A 19536-nucleotide genomic window follows, 5' to 3' on the forward strand; every position below is an offset into this window, starting at 1 on the left:
TTATTTTAGAAGAGTAAGTTCAATTGTTGACACTATAGATAATGTCTATAGCTAGTTTCTAATTATATCGAAGTCAATAAAACGAATATTTAATCATGGTGAGTCTTTTATTATAGTATGGTAGTAGGTAATTTATATGCACAAGTTGCTCATACATGGCACTGGTGTTTTACAACTGTCAAAAAACATGAAAAATGTTGTAACCGCATAAATGTCTTGTCCAGTTACCTATTACAATAATTAATACATTTTTAACTTATACTACGTACATAATTACAGTAACTTTCTCAACATAACATTCTATGCATACTCAAATTCATCTTCATGATCACATATGTAGTTAATACATTTCTTACAATATTTTAGTAATATAGATACTGAATAACTTTGTTCAAGCTCTCTTGAAGTTTTGGCTTCAATTTTTACATTTCTACATTATTGCACAATTTGGTGTGGTTGGTGCGGCGGACATGTTATTAACTTAAAAGAAGTCGACTTTTAATGATCATAACAAATGTATAAAATTTATTTAGGCCGTACAATAGTGACAGATATACTTATCAAACTTGAATACTATCTAAAAGATGTTATGAGACTATTGTGCAAAATAGCGGTCACGGTATGACAAAAAATTTATACGAATTAATGCATACAAATGGTTCCATAACAATATTACGTATGCGGTGAACTTAAAGCGACAATCTCATCATTATAAATACAAATGGACCTCGGAACAACGGAAACTGATTACTAAACAGAGTATTCTCAATCATTAATACGTATCACTTATGTGTTGTTTTTAATCTTAGAGTCAAATAATTGTTAATTCATGGTGCACCAACCTGGACTGCAAAGATTCTACATAGCGTAAATTGGTCACGTTCATATTGTCAATGAGTAGAAGTTCTACTCGTTTCTATCATTTGTGTCTGTACAACTTACATCAGGCGCGCCTCCGCAGGCCGCAGCCTACGTCTCATATAACATCACATATGCATTTCATACACGTCACTCGTACATTCACGCTACTTCCACACACTTAAAATAGTGAATACATATCAAAGTAAAACAAATTTTAACAGCGTCTTTCGGCACAACCTAAACAATAAAAGCAGAGAGACATCTTGCACGACTTAATAATAAATGTAAATAAAATACTTTAATGATTTAATACAGATACATGGATATTACGGAATCCTATAGCTCCTACTATTGTCGTAACAGTAATGCATATGACGTAACTCTATTGTTTATGGGTCATCTAATTCTATTTTCATTAAATCTATTGTTCTGCACACATATAATTATATATTCCTTGTCTAGTAAATACTTAGTGTTTGTGCCATAAAGGAGACGATCACCGATATAATTTACTCTTTGCTAATATAAATCAGCTGATAGACTTTATAAACTTAATACTATAAATGCTTCACCTCATGACTAACAATAAAATGCTCTTCGAAATGACAATGTTAAATAATTATTACGTCACGCGTCAAATGTCGTATGAGAATATTTTTGGCGTACTTCTTCAACAATATACCATTATGTAAAAAGTAAAAGTATTAATTATGTAATAAATTTTGAAGAATATTGAATAAACTGTTTCCAATAATATAATAATAATCTCAAAAACGTAATTAGAAGCCATAAGCGATTTAAATAAATTAACAATTATTATACATAAAACTAACGCTAACTAGTAACTATCGAAAGCAAATAAGCAGCAAAAGCTATCTGAGATACGACAAATTTAATACAATTTGTTTTAATATAAATTATATGAATCACACTCAGATTACAAAATAATGCTATGTACCAATCCGTGTTCTAACAACTGTAAAATTAAAAGTATTTCTTAATAGGAATACACATAATAAAAATGATAAAGTTCCAATCACACGTCATCTTCCATACCTATGTGCGCCGCCCTCGCGGCTGCCGTCCCGTCGCGCGAGCGCTCGCCTCATATTGAAGTGTTTCCGACTAACTGCTCTCGACTACCATCACAGTGAACAAGCTGAACCAGTACTAACATAACGCCTCTACAGTACTCTAATATTTATACTTTACAAGGTCGCCTAAACATCTGCCAGTCTTCGTTTGCAGCTATAATATTTCGTAATATTTGAAAAAATCGTACCTAAACTTCTAATTTCTATCTACACTATTCGAATCTTACCGTACGACAGTTAAAAGAAACACGTCAATAAGAGATCACCTCGCTAAAAGAACAAATATCGCTACTACACAACACTACGACGATTTAAAGTTAGTGGACTGCACTTTACTATCGATCTGTTCTCTTGTAAAAATATTACCTCTATTATATTCACTCGGCAGCAGTTTTACATTTAAAATAGGTATTGCTCTCTAATTAGGTATCCGTCCTTGTAGTCCACACGGTAGGCACTTGGCGCGGCCGGCGCTAGCGGGGCGCCGCCGGCCGCCGCTAATGGCCCTTGGCCGCTTCCTTCGCCGCCATGATCAGAGGCGTCAGCGACGCAAGCGGCCGCGCCATCTTCAGGAAGGGGTGCTGAAACAATATGCAATCAACTTTATTAACCTGCTCTAGAGAGTTGCTGATCGCTTCGCTAGATAATTAATTCCTTACAAACTTGTATATAACTGTACCTTTAATAAATCTAAGGCGGTCGCGCGCCTTTCCACGTCGACCTCGAGGCACTGATCAAGGAAGTCTTGGAAGACGGTGCTGAGCTTCTCCTTGTCCTTGATGTCGGGCTTGCCGTTTGTAGCTATTAGGTAGAGTGCACGGAGCGGGTTCTCGTTCAGGTACGGCGGCTCGCCTTCTATCATTTCAATCGCCATAATACCCAACGACCATACATCGACCTGTGTAACAATATCGTTGTGAGCAGAGAAAAAAATTAAACCACTATTTTGGCTTCAAGTTTGATTGATTTTCTTGACTGTGCTTTTGATATAAAAACCTTATTACCTTAGGGCCGTACTGCTTCCGCGTGACCACCTCCGGCGCCATCCAGTACGGCGTACCAACCATAGTGGTTCGTTTATTTTGTTCCGGCGATATTTGAGCACAGAAACCAAAGTCAGCTGAAAAATTTTAACATTGTTAATTACAATTTATCTAAAAACGACATTAGTCAAATGTTCGACGGGCATTAGAAATTTATGCGATTCCTTTGAAAATAATGAATCGTGTGAGTATTCTTTTCACTTACTTAATTTGACTTGTCCATCTAGGCCAAGTAGTATGTTATCAGACTTGATGTCTCGATGTATGACGTGGTTAGTGTGCAGGAAGTGCAGAGCCTGCAGGACCTCACGACACACCGCCGCGATCTGCCCCTCGTCCATACACGTCTCCGTTACTACGTCAGTTAGGGAACCGCCCGCTAAGTATTCCATAACTACCCATAATTCCTGCAATGTAGAAGAGGACCATGTAATGTTTAATATATTTCTGGTTATCATTTAAGAATGAATTAAATTAACATATTTTTAAAAGTAAATGCAACACAGATGATTTAATTTTGCGAGATTTATATTTTACACTGCTATATCAGCCACCTTTTTTGGTCTGCAAAGGCTTGAAATCTTAGTAAATAGTTACAGGTGTATAAAGGTAGTAATGAAAGTTTTTTTACCTCATTAACTAGATAACTGTCAAGATAGTTGACAACATTGTTATGCTTGTTCTCCCGCATCACGAGGATTTCATTGATAATCAGTTCTTTCTTAGGTTGTTGGCTTAAGTTCATTTGTTTGATCGCAACTTCCATTCCCGTTGAGGTTTCAATAGCAGTATAAACTGTCCCTGAAGCGCTGCAATGAACAGAGAACACTTAAAATACACTCCGTCAAGTTGGGTACAAGATTGGCTACCAAAATCAAGCGATTTAACCACATGTTATATAAAATAAGTTTCATCACTGACTTTTATTGCCCAGAAATGGTTCCGTGATAGATGTAACTTACCCTTGACCAATTTTTTCCATTTTGGTATATTTTCTATTGGGATCACCAACACTAACAATTGTTCTTAATTTTTCTAATATTTCTTCATCTGTCATTTTCTTTTTTCTTTGTTGCTGGCCAGTCGCTCGTCTAAAACACGTTTTATGATTTATTATTTAATTTTATAGGAATTATCAAGTAGCTGTTAAACAGAATTGTAAGCCGGATTTTTAAACTTTGATGTTTGTAATGCTAAATTTCTATGGGACTTGTGTCGTTCGTTACTTTTGTTTCTGTTTCCTTCTTTTATTTCGTTCAGTCTATGTAAGAACCTAATTCTACTACAAGGGCCCTTAAAATTAAAAAAGGTAGTCGTAACAAAATCAGGGTAAATAATGATAGATGTAGAAGTGATATCGTACGGCGTGTCGGTGGTGTTGGCGGCGCCGTTGGCGGGCGGCGGCGCGTGCGGCGGCGGCGTGTGCGGCGCGAGCGGCGCGTGCGGCGCGGGCGACGCGCTCGCCGGGTTCTTGTTGCGGTCCAGCGCCGCGCCGCTGCCCACCTCCGCTCGACTGCAGATCTGACGGAATAATGTACGGTTATCGTTTGTATTTAATGCCTTGCCTTGCTACAAAGAATAATGAGCGTCTATCTAAGCTTTACTTTTGCATTTTGGAAAACTCAAATTAAATTTGAGCCTTTTTCATAGGACAGTTTAGTTATATCTTACACTAACCGAGTGAGTGGTGAGCGCAGGGTGTGGGACGTGCGGGGGTGACGCTGGAGCGGGTGCGGGCCGCGGCGGGGGAGCCTCCTCTTCTTCGATAGGTTTCGTATACTGAAATAAATTGTATGTTTGTTTATATCATAAAAATAATAAAATATTCGTTAAAGATTATAATTGTTAGAGAATGTAATGAGCACTGATTCAAGATTTAAGTTGATATGTGCAAATAATTTCAAGTTTTACCAAGATTTAAAAGAAATAAAGGTAGACATACAATGCTCTTGGTGCGGTCGGGTCGGGAGGGCGGCGGCGGTGGCGGCTCCGGGTGTTCTGTGTCAGTAGGCGTCGACGACGACGGGCTGCTAGACGACACTCGGGATACCGAAGATCCTGTCGAGTTGGTTACTGCGTTAGTGAATAATGATTCATTATTACAATATTGTACTTAATAATTATATAATCATATGCACTAAGGTGACAAAATGTTGGTCTAATTTTCGAGTGTTTAGTTCAAACAAGAATATCACAGCTTAATATTTACCAGAATGTGTTGTGTGCATCTGTGCTGACGTCATGTATTTGGAAGGCGGTGGCTGTGTGGCCGACGCGTCGTACCATTTAAGCACATCTAACACAGCCTGAGGGTTGTTCTTCTGTTCTTGTTTGCTGATGTTCGCGGCCATAAGCAACCGGGCCCAAGCTTCTGGCATGCCCTGTTGGACAATAACAATGCTGTCAATATCCAATATTGTTAGGATAAAGTAATCATGCAAATATAATTTACAACTAAATTACGGCTAAACTGTTATCATTGCCTTTCCATACAGCCGGGTCTACACCCTCAAGTCCTTATAAGATGATCGCCAATTTTATTGCTTCATTTACACTGTGGTATAATTTTCGCATGTTGCATAAACACGGCTGAAGTATCAGTTTATATTTTTAAGCGTGATATAATATTATAATGTGTCAAAATTGTTAAACAATAATAATCATTAATAAAAAGATATAAATTCTATTTCGTTTTATTTTCAGCATGCTTATAGCTATAGAAAAACAAACTATAAAGATAACTTTGAGCTATCTATGCTGTCTGTAATGACATGATCTTAATTATATTAATGACTACTAAACAAGCTAATCATTTAGGTACCTAAGTATGTTTATTAAATTAATTGTATAAGATTATTACAGTCAAGCTATATACTAATTTCTACACTTAGTTAAATACCCACTACATAACAGTAACGTGAATAGTACAAAATTGAAACATAATTATTTTACTGACAGAAGAAGACATCTTATGGACCCAATAGTCGTAGTTAGCTACTACACCACAAAATACACATGATTAAAATACCAGAGGGTAATGAGCATGCCATTGACATTGCACAAATATACACTACAAAAGAACTAAAATTTAAAAAAAATAAGGAAATTGTGAACATAATGGGATAAGTAGCATACATCATCACATTATGTAGTTCAACAGTGTTATTGTATGTGAAAATGTACTTAACATATAATGATAAAAATATAAGCTATTACTTACTGTCATAGGCAGCTTGAAACAAAAGCGGTAATACATGGAACTCAATTACATGATTTCAATACTTGTTCCTTATGGTTTGTTAAGGTTTTTAAATATTATAAACAGACAGCTAAGTCACCATGACATTGTTTAAAACAATGATGGACTATAAACATTCCATGGTGAATATAATTAATTCTAAATATACATTCTCTAGTGTAAACATGCTTGCATTGTACTTTTTCACTAGTTATTGACAAGAATATTATTGTAAGAAAATTTGTTATAATGACTTTAAAATGTAGGTAAAGTAACTTGATTTTATTATCACCTTTGCTGATTTTTATAAATACTATTAATTAATAATTAAAAAACGAATAATAATTTAACATAAATGTCAAATAAAAAGAATTGTTATAATTATTTTTTATAAAGCAAAGCTTCAAAGCTGTGAGGCATTGTGTTAAGGCAGGAAGCTCACTTGTAGTCCATACAAAAGTACAGACACAGGGTTTATGCAAGTGATTTACTTTTATCAAGATGGGTACTAAAAGTCACAAGGACATTAAAATATAGCTACTGAAAATTATTCTGACCCGTTACTTGTTATTATGTTAAATCTAGGTCTTAGGAAATACTTTATCTAAGTAATCTTAATGTCAACATTACTAATAAGAGGAATGAACAAGGCCATAATATTGTTCTAAATAGAGTTACTAACTACAGAGTAACTCATCCACCATCACACAATATTAGTGCTATGACAATGTTTTTGTGGGGTTGTAGGTGGGTACTAAAACACAAACAAAGTGAATGTGTCATGGGTTTTCCCTGTCCCAGTATGGATGAAATATCAAATTATTGTTTTGTGGTGGCTAATTACTACTTAATTACATAATTATTTAAATGATACTTACAGTAAATTCTCCTGTAACTGCATCAAATCCAACATGAACTGTATGTTCAAAATTTGTAGGGTAGCTAATATTAGGTTTGTTGTCATTGTGTGCAGTACTTTTAGATCCCTTAATTTTGGCTTTTAATGTTTTCTTTTTTCTATCACTACCATCATCAGGTTCTGAAATAGTAAACAAGAATATAATTTAATGTAACAGCATTTTAAATTAAATTTATATATTTCTAACTACCAGGTAAAACTGTTGTTGTTGTTACTGTGAAATGAATGTTGAGTTTTATTCGAAGGAACATGATGTATATGAACACTAAGTGTAGTAAGACTTAGTGGCTCTGGTTGTTGTTGATTATCATAAGGTCTGTCTATTGTTTACAAACTCATTTACACAATTTAGTGGGTGATACAATACACATTTTAATAAGGTATGAATGAGCTGGATTCTTGCCAACTTCTATGGTTACCTTTAGGAAGGGGCCTCATATCCACTGAGGCTACCGAGTCACCGCGGTCCGTGACGCGGTTGCTTGTGAGGCGGACCGGCGGCGCAGGTGGTTTATCCTCGTCACTCGACATTTCTTCTTTTTATGCCCGTTCTAAGCCAATAAAACATTTTTTACATCACTGAAATAAATGCTGACGGAGATGTCGCTAGAACTTGAGGTTTGTGCAAATTTGAATGTATTTCCATAACGAAAACAATGTTTTCAGCAAATAATTATTGCTTATACTAAGAATGTCTTCTGCAAGTCTTAGTCACGCTTGAATAAAATATGCTAAATGTATTTTCAAAAAATTAAATTGGACATACCAAGCGGGACTTTCTAAAAATTTGTTCTGACGTTATGATAAAATAAAACTTAAAAAGAAAGACACAATATTACTCATGGACGCGCCCCGCAAAGGTTTGCGAATGCGACAAAAAGATATTGCTCGAATAACACAGTCTTGTCGCTTACCTACAAAATGATTTAATTGTTAGGTTAACAAAATAACAATAGACGAGCTTATATCACATTTCAATAATTCACGACCCTTAAAAACACATATTTTTTATAATAAACTTAATAATTTAATCATTCACACACATGAAACGATAGCAATGATGACTAGGGCCGCCATTACACTATAATATAGAGAGGTATTCACACTGCAACAACTTCCTGACATTTGATTAAAATCGAGTCAAATCGACTATGTAACTTATTGGACAAGTGCTTCATCATCCTTCATGTCCTTGGATGTTACATTAGAAACATTGGTATTCCAGTATTAAAATACATTTATTTCACACAACTGGTTCAGTTTTTATAATTATCATATTACGTAATCAAATGGAAGCACAAAATATTCTTTGCACGAATATGAATATATTTTTTGTGCGATAAGAAAGCAGTTTTTCTTGCACTTAAATGAAGATATAAAATCACAATGTAATTTCCAGTGAGTCGATTTTAACTATTTCGCTTTTTTAAATAATTTAGACCAACACTCATTGACACTGACACTGACAAGTGGGACATCCACTGACGTTGATGATGACATACGTCGTAGCGTAGTGCATATTCTTGAGTGATTTTGATGGATAATAAAATTACAGAAATAGTTTCTTAATTTTCTTAGATTTTCACGTAGTTCGAGAACCTTTTTGACTTCACTAGATATATTATAGAGAATGAGCAAAGCTTTTTAGCAATTTACCATGGACCACCCGGAGACTACGGTTTGTGTTTAAGATAGTTTATTTTGTAATCAAACACGTAAACTGGTATTTAACGTTTAATTATAAATACTTCACGTAAAATTATTTTATCACGCTTTAGTCGTTTTAATACCCTGTACATTTTCTCAAAGTATATATTTCTAATAGTACTTGAATTGTTATTCCTGCCCTTGAAAAGTAAAGCTTTTAACTTATTAATAAACCTTGATAAACATACTATAATCGTCCGTGTAACTTGTATATGAATCTTTTTAGATAAGGATATATTTCCAAAAATTTTAAATACTTGATTACAGCTCTCCCAAAACTATAATTATGTTAACTTTGCAGAATCTCAAATCCTCTGCATTGTTCTCATTTCTATTTCTTTTCAGAGCCCAGGCGGTGGTGCTAAAAAGAGTCCTTTTGATGACTTGGGAAGAGATGAGTTAATTAACAAATGTAAAGGCTTCCTGGCTATAGCTCAGAAAGCTAAACTTGCCAAAGCAGGTACATTCAAGCATAACTAACTAAAATTAATTGTGACTAAATTATTAATGTGTTAATTTTATTTTATATTTCTTTTAGAGTTGAATGCTGAGTTAGAAAGCTGCAAAATACAGTTGGATAAGAGTGAAAAAGAAAAGAAAACTATTTCAGAAAGTTTGAAGACTCTTCAAGAGCTTGTTGACTCTCTGACTGAACAGAAACTAAATTTTATAACTGAAGTAGATTCGGCTCATGGCAAGATAAGAGCACTTACCACTACATGTGCTCGCTATGAGGAAGACATTAAAAGTTGTAAAGCTGATGTGATTGTCAAAGATAATAAGATAGTGGAAATCAATAAAAAGATATCTGACTTGGATATAGAAGTAACTTCACTTAAGAGACAGAATAACAGGCTCTTGGAGGAAAATGAACAACTCTTGGGTCAACTCACTGAATTTGAAGCTAGATCAGCCGAGTTTAACAACATTGGAATGCAGCAAAGAGAACAACTAAAAATCCTGGAAGAAAGTGTCCATACAGGTAAGTTTTTACTTAGTAGTTTTATCTGTGTTTGTAAATACTTAGTTATTCATCAATGCCAACTTTTTAATTTCAGAAGAACATTATAAAACTCAAATTGAAGAATTAAACAATCACATAAAGCAATTGGAAGGTAAAATTCAAAATAACATAGATTTTGAAGCTAAATATAATGAAACAAACGAATTATATGAAAATGAAAAAGCAAAGAAGGAGAAAGCAAATGTAAAATTGAGGAGCTACAAAGATAAAATTTTGAAGTGTGCTGGCTGCATTAACCAGCTGAAGAACTCAAGATTTATCCTTTCAAAAACAGTCAAAGAATATTCTGAAAACATTCCTAAATGGCAAAATGATATAATAAAGGCATCAAAAGTCCTTGACAAACAAATTAGTCAGCTAAACAACGAAAATTTGAGTCTTAAAGAAAGACTTGCTCAATTAGAAAAAGAACTTGATCAAGTACAACAAATCAAAATGAATGATAATGAAACTGACGGTCAGATAACTGTTTTAACTGAAGAAAATGGATTATTAAAACATAAAGTTGATACTTTGGATCAACAACTAACAAGTATTACTAATGAAAATTCTTATCTGAAAAGTGAACTAGATGAAATGAGGAGCCACCTTGAAGAAGACAAGTTATTGAAAGAAAGCCTAAATAAGTGCACTCAGAAGCTAAATGAAATGTCTTATAAATACAATGAACTGGAATCATCCATGCAAACTCTGAAGCAGGAAAATGAAACATTAAAACAAGAGTCTCAAAATAACATTCAGGACAAAGATGTACTGGATAACTTGAATTTGCAAATTAAAGCATTGGAAAGTGAGAAATCCATTTTAGTGAAAGAAAAGCTCAATGCAAGAGATAATGTTGTTGAACTAGAAAATCAGAATAGAATCTTAACAGATAAAATTACTAAATTGAAGTCAGAATTGCAAACTGTAAAATCTCAGTTGGAATATGTGTTACAAGAGAAGGAAGCTTTTGAAATTAAATTCAAAGCAGATAGGGAAAGTGAAGTTAATTTATTAAAATGTAATATAATGGCTCAGCAAGAACAATTTAATTTGTTGAAAAAAGAACATGACGATTTACAAGATTTGAATGGGCTTCTGAAAGAAGAAGTAGAGACTTTAAAACTCTCTTTGGAGCAGCCTAAAGATGATAACTTATCTGATTTAAATGTTTCTCTGCAAACAGACATAGTAAAGTTAGAGACTAAACTTGCAGCATATAAACAGGAAAATGCATCTCTCTTATCAGAAATCAAGGAAGCACGAGCCAAATCGAAAGAATGTGATAGCGTTATGGCCGATTATGAAGACGCCAAATCAAAATTAGCTAGTTACAAATCCGAAAATACAGAACTGTTAAACGAAATGAAAGAAATAAATCAGGTATTGAAAGAACGTGGTGAGGCTATATCGAAGCTACAAAAAGCTGTTTCCGAAATGGAGAAGTTAGTAGAAACGTATGAAAAGGATAGAGATAGTGTTAATGAGGAAAAAATTCAACTCCTCAAAAAGATTGAAACCCTTGAAAGTGAGATTAAAGACGCCGAGCAAAAAACTAATGAAAATAAGGAAGCCGCTAATTACGTTAATCAGGAAATTGAGAATGCTCTGAAGAATTTGTCTTTGAAAGATGGTATTATTTCATCTTTGAAAGAAGAAGTAGAGAGGCTTAAACAGCAACAGATAGCATCAGGTGAGGATAGTATAAATTTAAGTTTAAATGACCGAATAACGACTTCATTTATTAAATATCCATTATATGTGCCTGATACGCAATTGTGTAATTTTGTTTCATAGCAGATTTGCCGAATGAAGACATGTCAACATCAACCATATCAAAAGCTGAAGAACATTCTCGAATGAAAGATCTTGATGAAACATTTGAAGAAAAGTATGCATTTATCATAATTACCGTTTGTATATTATTATGTTACATTTAGGAGCAATAAGTACTTTTATAACAGATTTGCTCCAAGTTTTGTTTAGGTTGTGCTGATCATTTTCAATTACAGGTATACCAAGTTGAGGATATTTGCTTTGAAACTCAAAAAGAAATTGAATGAGACTACAAGTCAATTGCAGCAAGCCGAAAAAGATAAAGCCAAGCTTGAGAAGTTGCTTAGTGAAAATAAACCTGTTGTTGAAAAGGATGAACTTGATAGTCCAAAAGCAGAAAGCGTTGCTGTAACTGCAAGTGAAAGAATTGAACTGGAGGACAGAGTCCGGAGTCTTACGGCGGCTCTTGATGCTACCAAAAATGTAACTACCGAAGTAGAGAAGTTGAAAGGTAGGTTTTATATGTATTTGACGGTTATCATAGTGTCACGTGATTATGAAGGTATAAGTTACTAATGTCTAAACTCGGTTTTGTAGTTTTAGAGTGCACGTATTTCTTGCCGTTTTTCTAACATATTTCTTAACTGTTTTGCTCCTATTAATCACAGCATATTGAAAGATAAGCATCACAGCATAGAAAAGTTTTTCGATTCAGACCAGTTGTCCTGAGCTTAGCCCGTTCTAACAAACACGTAAACTCTTCCGCTCTATAAATATTAGGATAGATTAATATTTATGCGTACTTTTTTGTATTTTAGCCGAACTGGTTTGCAAAACACAACAGCTATCAAGTGAAATAGAAGCTCATAAAGTCACGAAAGAAAACTTAGAGAAAGCCAAACGTGATATAAAGAAGAAGAATGTTCTGAGCCTGGAGATGGAAGATTATGAGAGATCTATGAAGGAGTTGTCAAATAAAATGGAAGAGAGCAAGAAAAAGATGATGCAGGTAAAGAAATGGGCATATTATTACTATAAGGTTTGCTTTGACAATCGGACGGTCGGGTTTATCCGTATTTGTGAAGGCACTTTAAATTCTGGGAACTGGCCGATATTTGCACATTTTTTACTTCCCTTACACGATTTAGTGTATCAAAGAATACTGTAACTTAACTGGGTACTGGAGTAGGAAGCGTAGCTGTTTAGTCTACAATGACATAGTTCCGCAGAGGTTAGAGAGATGATTAACGATTTCTATATTCCAGATGGAATCCACAATAGACACGCAGGAAGGAACAATCACTGCAATGAAAACGCAAATAAAATTACTCGAGGAACAAATCAAGACTGAAGAAAGACAGAACAGGCTGGTGAAAGAAGAACTGCAGCACGCTATCGAAGACGGAAAAGAAAAAGAAAACTTAATACAGATGAAAAATAATATCGTTTCAAAGTTAGAACAAGATCTTGAAGATGAAAAACGAAAGAATGAGGAGTCTGACTTCGAAATGACCGCACTACTTAGCGATAAAGAAAAAGTCATAATGTCCTTAGGCGAAGATAAGGCAGAGCTCAATAATAAGGTTAAGAAACTAGAGTTCAAATGTTCCGAACTTAATGAAAAGTTGAGGATTACGAATATAGAGTTGGCTGATTTGAAGACAGAGTATACTAGTTACAAGGTAAGCTTTTGTAACAACATTAAACGCATAAAGTCGTTTTTTTTTATTTAATATGTGTTTTTATAAACATTAATTATAATATGATTGTTTTTTAAGTACCTAAATAAAAAAGGAGTATACTACATAAACGTAAGTGTTATTTTATATTATTGGGTTATAGGTGAGAGCTCAAGCTGTGTTACGTCAGAACCAGACTGTGGACCACAGTCAAGAGGAGCAGTTGAAAGAGGAAACGGCCGCCCTGCGAGCGCAGATAGAAACGCTGACAGCTAAACTAACAACTGCACAGTACGTACTCACATACTTCCAAGGTCGATGCTGACAATCGCTTGTCATATTAATTTTTACCATACTTGCGATAGCCCATGTAATCAACAGTATTGTTGTTTAAACAAATGTTAATAGTGCAATTTCATTGTTAAACTCCAACACAGAATGCTGTTTATCTGTGTATTTTGCTGTACAAATATTTATGTATAAGCTCAAACTATAACATGTATTTAATTTACATATTTCTTAATGAAGTAAAATGAATGTGTTATAGTCATTTATTCTCCAATTAACATTTATTTACCATCTTGTCTTTGGATATACATTATCCCCATGTTCTATCATAATAAATTACAACATTATTAATAACTATGAATATGTTATTTTTAGGGATCAACTAGTTGAGAAAACAGCAGAGGTGGAGAGTGCCCGTCGTCGCGTGGCCGAGGCTACTAACGAAGCATCGCGCGCGCAGCAGCGGACCACGCGGTTACACGCCGACCTCGCGCGGCTCTCGCAACAGATCGAATCTGAACGGACGCAGAACAAGCTACAGGTAACCTAAGATATAGTACTTATAGTATAAAGTAAAGAATATAATTGGTAAGACTGGAAAAACGACTTCGATGAATCGCTTTTCCCAAGAAGTTAAAGACAAAAATGCTACCATTCAGAATGTTTTTTTTTCTAGCCCGTGTGTCTCTCAAGTCCTTCAACAGTTCTCTGTTCTGGGCCAAATAGATACTCACATTATTACATACTCTAATTATATTCCTTATAAGTTCAAATGTAAACAGGCTCCGGACACCTCTAGACCGCAGCAAAAAACATAATGGCTGTCATCTTTTGTCTCTTATCTAGATTCTCTCGTGTATTTGTTGTAATCTGATTTACTGTCGATTCAGTCGTAAATCTCCATATCCACATCCTATTTCATTACTTACAGGTTTCCACCTTAACACAATGCTACAAAACTCAAATAAGTGAGCTGGAGGCTAAGCTTCAGAAGGAGACGGAAGTGTTAAGAAAACAGCTGAGCACGGCTGAAGAGAGGCGGAAAACTGGCAACGTCGCTATGACCTCACTCGATGACGCCAACCGCAACCAATACATGTTGCCAGTTATACCGAAGGATGAGAGTAGCGATGGAGAAATGGATATCAATGTCTCTATGATTCCGAGGGAGGAAGGCGAGGTAACTATTAATGCATACCACATTATACTGTCTTTCTTAAAATCCATCTTTCTTGTTGAGTTGTTGTCAAGGGGTAATTATCAAAATTGGTCGCAATTTTTTCATGCCGTTACAAATCCGATCTTGAACTTAAAAGCTATTTATTTACTTTTTGATGTTTAGATAAAGGCGTAAATACGTGTATTTTAATATTATGTAACTTTACTTTTACCATGTTGATTAATACTGGCAACAGTGTAGCTCTACAGCGATTTGAGATAAGGAAATGTAGAATGCCGACATGCCGCCTGCTATAAAATATAAAGAATAAACAGAAATATGTATCATTAATATGACTATACATTATCATCATTGAACCTAAACTGTGAAAACCTATGTGAATATTTACTTATGTTTTATTTATGTGGTATAAGTATAACACACCATCATAACAGTAGTAAAGCACACATACACACATCATTCTAATGTAAATCATATAAAAGGCGATAATAATATCTTTCATCAAATCACGTATTTGAATGTAATAACGTGTTTTGAGATAATGTATAAATATTCCACTGACAGCTAAAGTATATATTTAGAATTCACATGTAAAAGGCGATACAATCGAATACATTAACATTATTGTTTAATGTTGATATGAGTTGATTTTCAAGGCGATTACCTATCTAAGCCGGAGACGGGAAGTGTACAGTATTTGTGAACGACTTAATTGTTAATAATACGCCGAAATAACAGTTATATCGATGCTTTTATCTGTTTGCAATAATAGCATTGTTCATGTTACAAAGTTGATGTTCGACTATGTCGGATTTTATGTTAGGGCTTCAGATAGATGGGCTTCATTATTAAACATTTATCGTAATATTAACAAATATTGTTGACATTCTGAAATACTCGAAACAGATTCAGTCAGAATTAATATTATTTAATGTATTGTAGGGTTCAGAGTCAGCTCCGTCGCCGCCTCCTTCGAAGCCGTACTTAGTAGGGGGAGGCAGTGGAAGGTCTCCAGTACCTTTAGAGAGGTTGCTGGAGGAGGGCGTGCCTGATGACGAGACCATGGACACGTCTTCACTCGCGCTCACGCCCGACCAGGAGATAGCTGACCTCAAACGTAGATTGAATGCTCAACACCAAAGGTAACATTCAAGATTGACTTGGTTTAATGCAAAGTACGAACTTATGCTTAGCCGCCAAGGCTGGCAACACTTTGAGTTTAAAAAGTTCATATTATTGTCATAGGCAAAAGTAGTTTTCGATGTGTTTTTTGTATAAAGGTAACTTACACTCCAGATTAACATGCATTTTATTAAAGTGTACTTTGTGTTTCCCGGGCGATTAACAGGAAGTTTGCCACAAACTACGGTTATAACCGCGGGGTTAGGTAGTTCATGGCACAAACGTGGCATTTTATTTATATATGATTTTAATTATAACTGCAAATATCAAATTAAGTGACCTTGTGCACTTGTTTATAATTTAAATAACATTAGCATTTGAAAACATAATATGAATGTTATTATTAATGGCTGTTGAATTATTAATACTAAGTTTTTGTTTTTAGATTTTATGTAGTATTGTAGTTTTTTACGTATCTTGCATAAGTTTTCGACGTTCTATACTGACGTTGAAAACCCAAACACAGCTTCTGTCTAACTCTCAACTTAGCAAAATTAACTGGTCTTTGGCATTATTTTGAAATTTATGTTTTGTACTGTCGGCTACAAAATTTACAAGGTATTTAAGTAAACTAAGTATTAGTTAGTAAATTCCTATTCGTTCTGTACCCGAAAACTTAAGATTTAAAGATGTTACCTAATAGTTTGACATCAACACATTTCGATTTTGTTAGTTAGATTTTTGTAGCTAACCAAACCATTCATCATACTCAAATACTTTATTGGAGTCCACAATGTAGTGTCGGAAATGGTAAAGGTAATCATAGTTAGAATTGTTGACCCTGTTAGAGTGCCATAGATGTAACTTAGCATGTCCAGAATTAGCTATGAGATTTCGCTGTCTTTATCCTAAACGACTAGGGCCATCCCGTGACTTTGGCTTGACAAGTATACTTGGTCCGGATTGTTTTTAGTCAGTAGAGGTCCTACTTACCAACGCCGTGCCCTCGAAGTGGGGCTTGGACAAGCGTTCCAGTCCGAAAAAAAAAAACAAAACGTATATATTAAAACACGTGATGTGTGATGAGCAGGGTGAAGCACGTGACGGTGCTGCTGTCGGAGTCGGAGCGCGAGTGCGCGCGCATGGCGCAGCTCAGCGACCTGCTCAAGGCGGAGCTGCGGCGCGTGCGCGGCGCCACCGCCAACGCGCACAACACCGAGTACATGAAGAACGTCACGCTCAAGGTAGGCAACGACCTGTGTATAAGTTTCATTATGCTTATTTACGACCTCATGCCAATGTAGGTTCGGTATTTAAACATTTTAGTACTTAATTATATTTATATTATGAAATGAATAACTCTATTATGGATAAAAGAAAGTACATAAGGTTCTACCTAGAAGCAATTAAAGGTGAAAACTAACTTAGACTTGCAGGCATAATAATTTTTTTGCTGGTAAAAATGTTCTAGTTCCTGACTTTACCGCCTGGTGACGAGCGTAGCCGGCTCGTACCTGTCTTACAAAAGATACTTACACTGACCCAAGAAGAGACACACAAGATAAATGCGGTCGCTAAAGGTAAGATATTAAAATAAAATAGATATAGAAGATCTATAGAAATCCTTTGCAAAGCAGCTTGATAACAAAAAGTATGTCTATAATTGCAAGCCGTGAAACAAAATTGATTGACGGCTTGCATTGTACATGTATGTATACTTCAGCAGCTGTAAAAGTTCCCTCATAACCTCCATGCGCACGAAACTTCAAAAGCACTCTTATAAGATTAGTATAGTAGTGGTCACTGGCCGCTGTGTCTTGGTTAGCGGATTTGGTGTGTTTTACTCAAAACACATAGATATAACTTACAGTCTTGTATTATTTTCAGGAATGGATCCAAACCCAAGCAAAGGTTGGGGAAGCTACCTGCCCTGGCCAGGAGGGAAATAATACTTACCAAAATGATTGTATTAGGTCTAGGAGACTACAATGATAGTAGAAATTACGCTAGCCATGATGCATACAATAGAAATATATAAATTATCTGTGATTCTACCTTGACGAATTCCTTCTTTAAATTTCAGAACTTTATTTGCATTTAAGGTTATAATTAATAATTATGTATTCTTTTACATAATAATATATTAGTTGGTTCGATCATGTATAATTACTTTTTGGTAGGTTTTATGACTGGGTATGGAAAGAGAAATCTACTTTGTCCATCAGTCAGATATTGCAAACCTACTTGACGTCACAGTTTTGCACAAGCTATACTAAATCCTGACGTCATCTGAAATTTCGAGTCTTTATATCGCAAGTGTTTGTTTAGTCCAAAAAGCAATAAAAAGTGCCCAATATTTCTGTTAAAGTATTTGACGGACACAAAAGAGTCATCAACCTAATTGTATTTACTATGATAGAAATTTAAAAATAAATGTAAAAAGTTAGAGAGACAATTTAGAATATTATTAAATTAATATTACTATTATTATTCAAATAGGGATTTTCTATACGTCGAATTGTGTCGGTATATTTATATAGCTATCACAAAGTGAAAGGTGATGATGAAATATTGTTTTTTTTTTATAATTGGTGTTCGAATTTCCGACGTGATGTAATATAATTAGTTATTACCTCCATTAGTAGGTTAATAATTAGACACATTATGCGAGCTCATTTTTTAAAAAAAATATTGCATCTTGATTACCACAGTTCTTTATATCATTGTTATGTAATATTTATCAGGTCATAAACATATTATTTAAAAAAAAATATTATTAAATTTAAGAATTGTTTTGTTTTGATACGAATGAGCCATCGTTTCCACAGTAATCGTTAGGGAAAATGTAATCAGCACGTTATCCTTTCTATCAGTTACAATAACATTCCGCGGGTCTTTGCTCATTATTGTAAAGTCCATCCGCACGAGAATTTATATCTAATCTTCGAAACTGCGTTCTATTTTATCTTATTGTGTGGAAATATCATATTATCTAGTGTTAATAAATAACTTTAATTGTCTTCTTTAATTTATGAATTTTTGTCATGTTTAATTATGTCTCCTTTAATTTATATTTTTCTTGACACACTAAATGAGATATTTGGATATAAATATGTATTATTTGGTTAGTTACTAGCCACTAAGCTTGATTCGCCACTTACATTTGATGAGCAGGATTTGCCTGTTTTTTCAACGTATACTGTCATTAATGCGTTTGCCTTTTCTATCAAGGCTTTGTCACCTAATTTGACGAAACTTGTACGTTGTAATTATATTATATTTATCTAATTTTCATTATTCATTAGACTAAAATCTCATACCACTCACTATATCTACACAATATTTAGATTTTTTGCTTTTAAAGAGCTTATTTAATATTCCTATTTTTAAAATAAATATAACTGAGATGCATTGAAGTATTCGTTTGAATTTAATCATAAGTTATTAAAAAAATATGTTTAAACAATTAAATGATTATGATATAATTGTCAGTTTTATTACCGATGCTATTGGTGGTTCCTGATTTCAGTTTGTATTGAGGTGCCTACGTCGTTTTGACTAGAACAGTGCAGAAAGTAAAAAGATGTGCAGAAAATGGGCCATTAAAAGATCGACACCGAACT

At 34.5% G+C, this 19536-nt stretch overlaps 2 protein-coding genes across 3 annotated transcripts; one reads left to right on the top strand and one right to left on the bottom strand.

Moving 5' to 3' along the window:
* Positions 1 to 88: 88 nt before the first annotated feature.
* On the bottom strand, positions 89 to 8334 carry LOC113492740 (serine/threonine-protein kinase PAK 3). Its single transcript, XM_026870377.1, has 13 exons — positions 8070 to 8334; positions 7575 to 7706; positions 7115 to 7275; positions 5208 to 5379; positions 4941 to 5056; positions 4676 to 4777; positions 4362 to 4519; positions 3961 to 4089; positions 3630 to 3807; positions 3204 to 3405; positions 2960 to 3075; positions 2635 to 2853; positions 89 to 2536 (listed from the first exon to the last, which is right to left on the bottom strand). The coding sequence occupies exons 2-13, from the start codon at positions 7684 to 7686 to the stop codon at positions 2453 to 2455; spliced, it is 1749 nt and encodes a 582-aa protein (XP_026726178.1). The 5' UTR covers positions 7687 to 7706; positions 8070 to 8334; the 3' UTR covers positions 89 to 2452.
* Positions 8335 to 8628: 294 nt separating this feature from the next.
* Positions 8629 to 19398, top strand: LOC113492738 (GRIP and coiled-coil domain-containing protein 2-like). 2 transcript variants are annotated; one of them, XM_026870373.1, is made up of 15 exons: positions 8629 to 8833; positions 9208 to 9322; positions 9401 to 9844; positions 9921 to 11561; positions 11666 to 11759; positions 11881 to 12155; positions 12463 to 12653; positions 12910 to 13326; positions 13487 to 13614; positions 13987 to 14152; positions 14543 to 14791; positions 15734 to 15933; positions 17004 to 17157; positions 17385 to 17493; positions 17801 to 19398. In XM_026870373.1, exons 1-15 carry the CDS (start codon positions 8813 to 8815, stop codon positions 17860 to 17862), a joined length of 4266 nt encoding a protein of 1421 aa, XP_026726174.1. In that variant the 5' UTR covers positions 8629 to 8812; the 3' UTR covers positions 17863 to 19398. The 2 variants fall into 2 exon arrangements, with proteins under 2 accessions (XP_026726174.1, XP_026726175.1); XM_026870374.1 differs by having other exon boundaries at positions 11669 to 11759.
* Positions 19399 to 19536: the final 138 nt, after the last annotated feature.

This window comes from Trichoplusia ni, chromosome 4 (genome assembly GCF_003590095.1).
Source record: "Trichoplusia ni isolate ovarian cell line Hi5 chromosome 4, tn1, whole genome shotgun sequence".
NCBI lineage: Eukaryota > Metazoa > Arthropoda > Insecta > Lepidoptera > Noctuidae > Trichoplusia > Trichoplusia ni.

Bases quoted from the DNA above. Each gene is read 5' to 3' on its own strand.
- LOC113492740 (XM_026870377.1), bottom strand. From the start codon at position 7,686: ATGTCGAGTGACGAGGATAAACCACCTGCGCCGCCGGTCCGCCTCACA. The intron at 4,778-4,940 runs GTATGTCTACCT...AATTTATTTCAG, and splicing joins CCGACCGCACCAAGAGCATT to TATACGAAACCTATCGAAGA. The intron at 2,537-2,634 runs GTACAGTTATAT...ATATTGTTTCAG, and splicing joins CCGCCTTAGATTTATTAAAG to CACCCCTTCCTGAAGATGGC.
- LOC113492738 (XM_026870373.1), top strand. From the start codon at position 8,813: ATGGACCACCCGGAGACTACG. The intron at 13,615-13,986 runs GTACGTACTCAC...TGTTATTTTTAG, and splicing joins GCTAAACTAACAACTGCACA to GGATCAACTAGTTGAGAAAA. The intron at 17,158-17,384 runs GTAGGCAACGAC...AAAATGTTCTAG, and splicing joins TGAAGAACGTCACGCTCAAG to TTCCTGACTTTACCGCCTGG.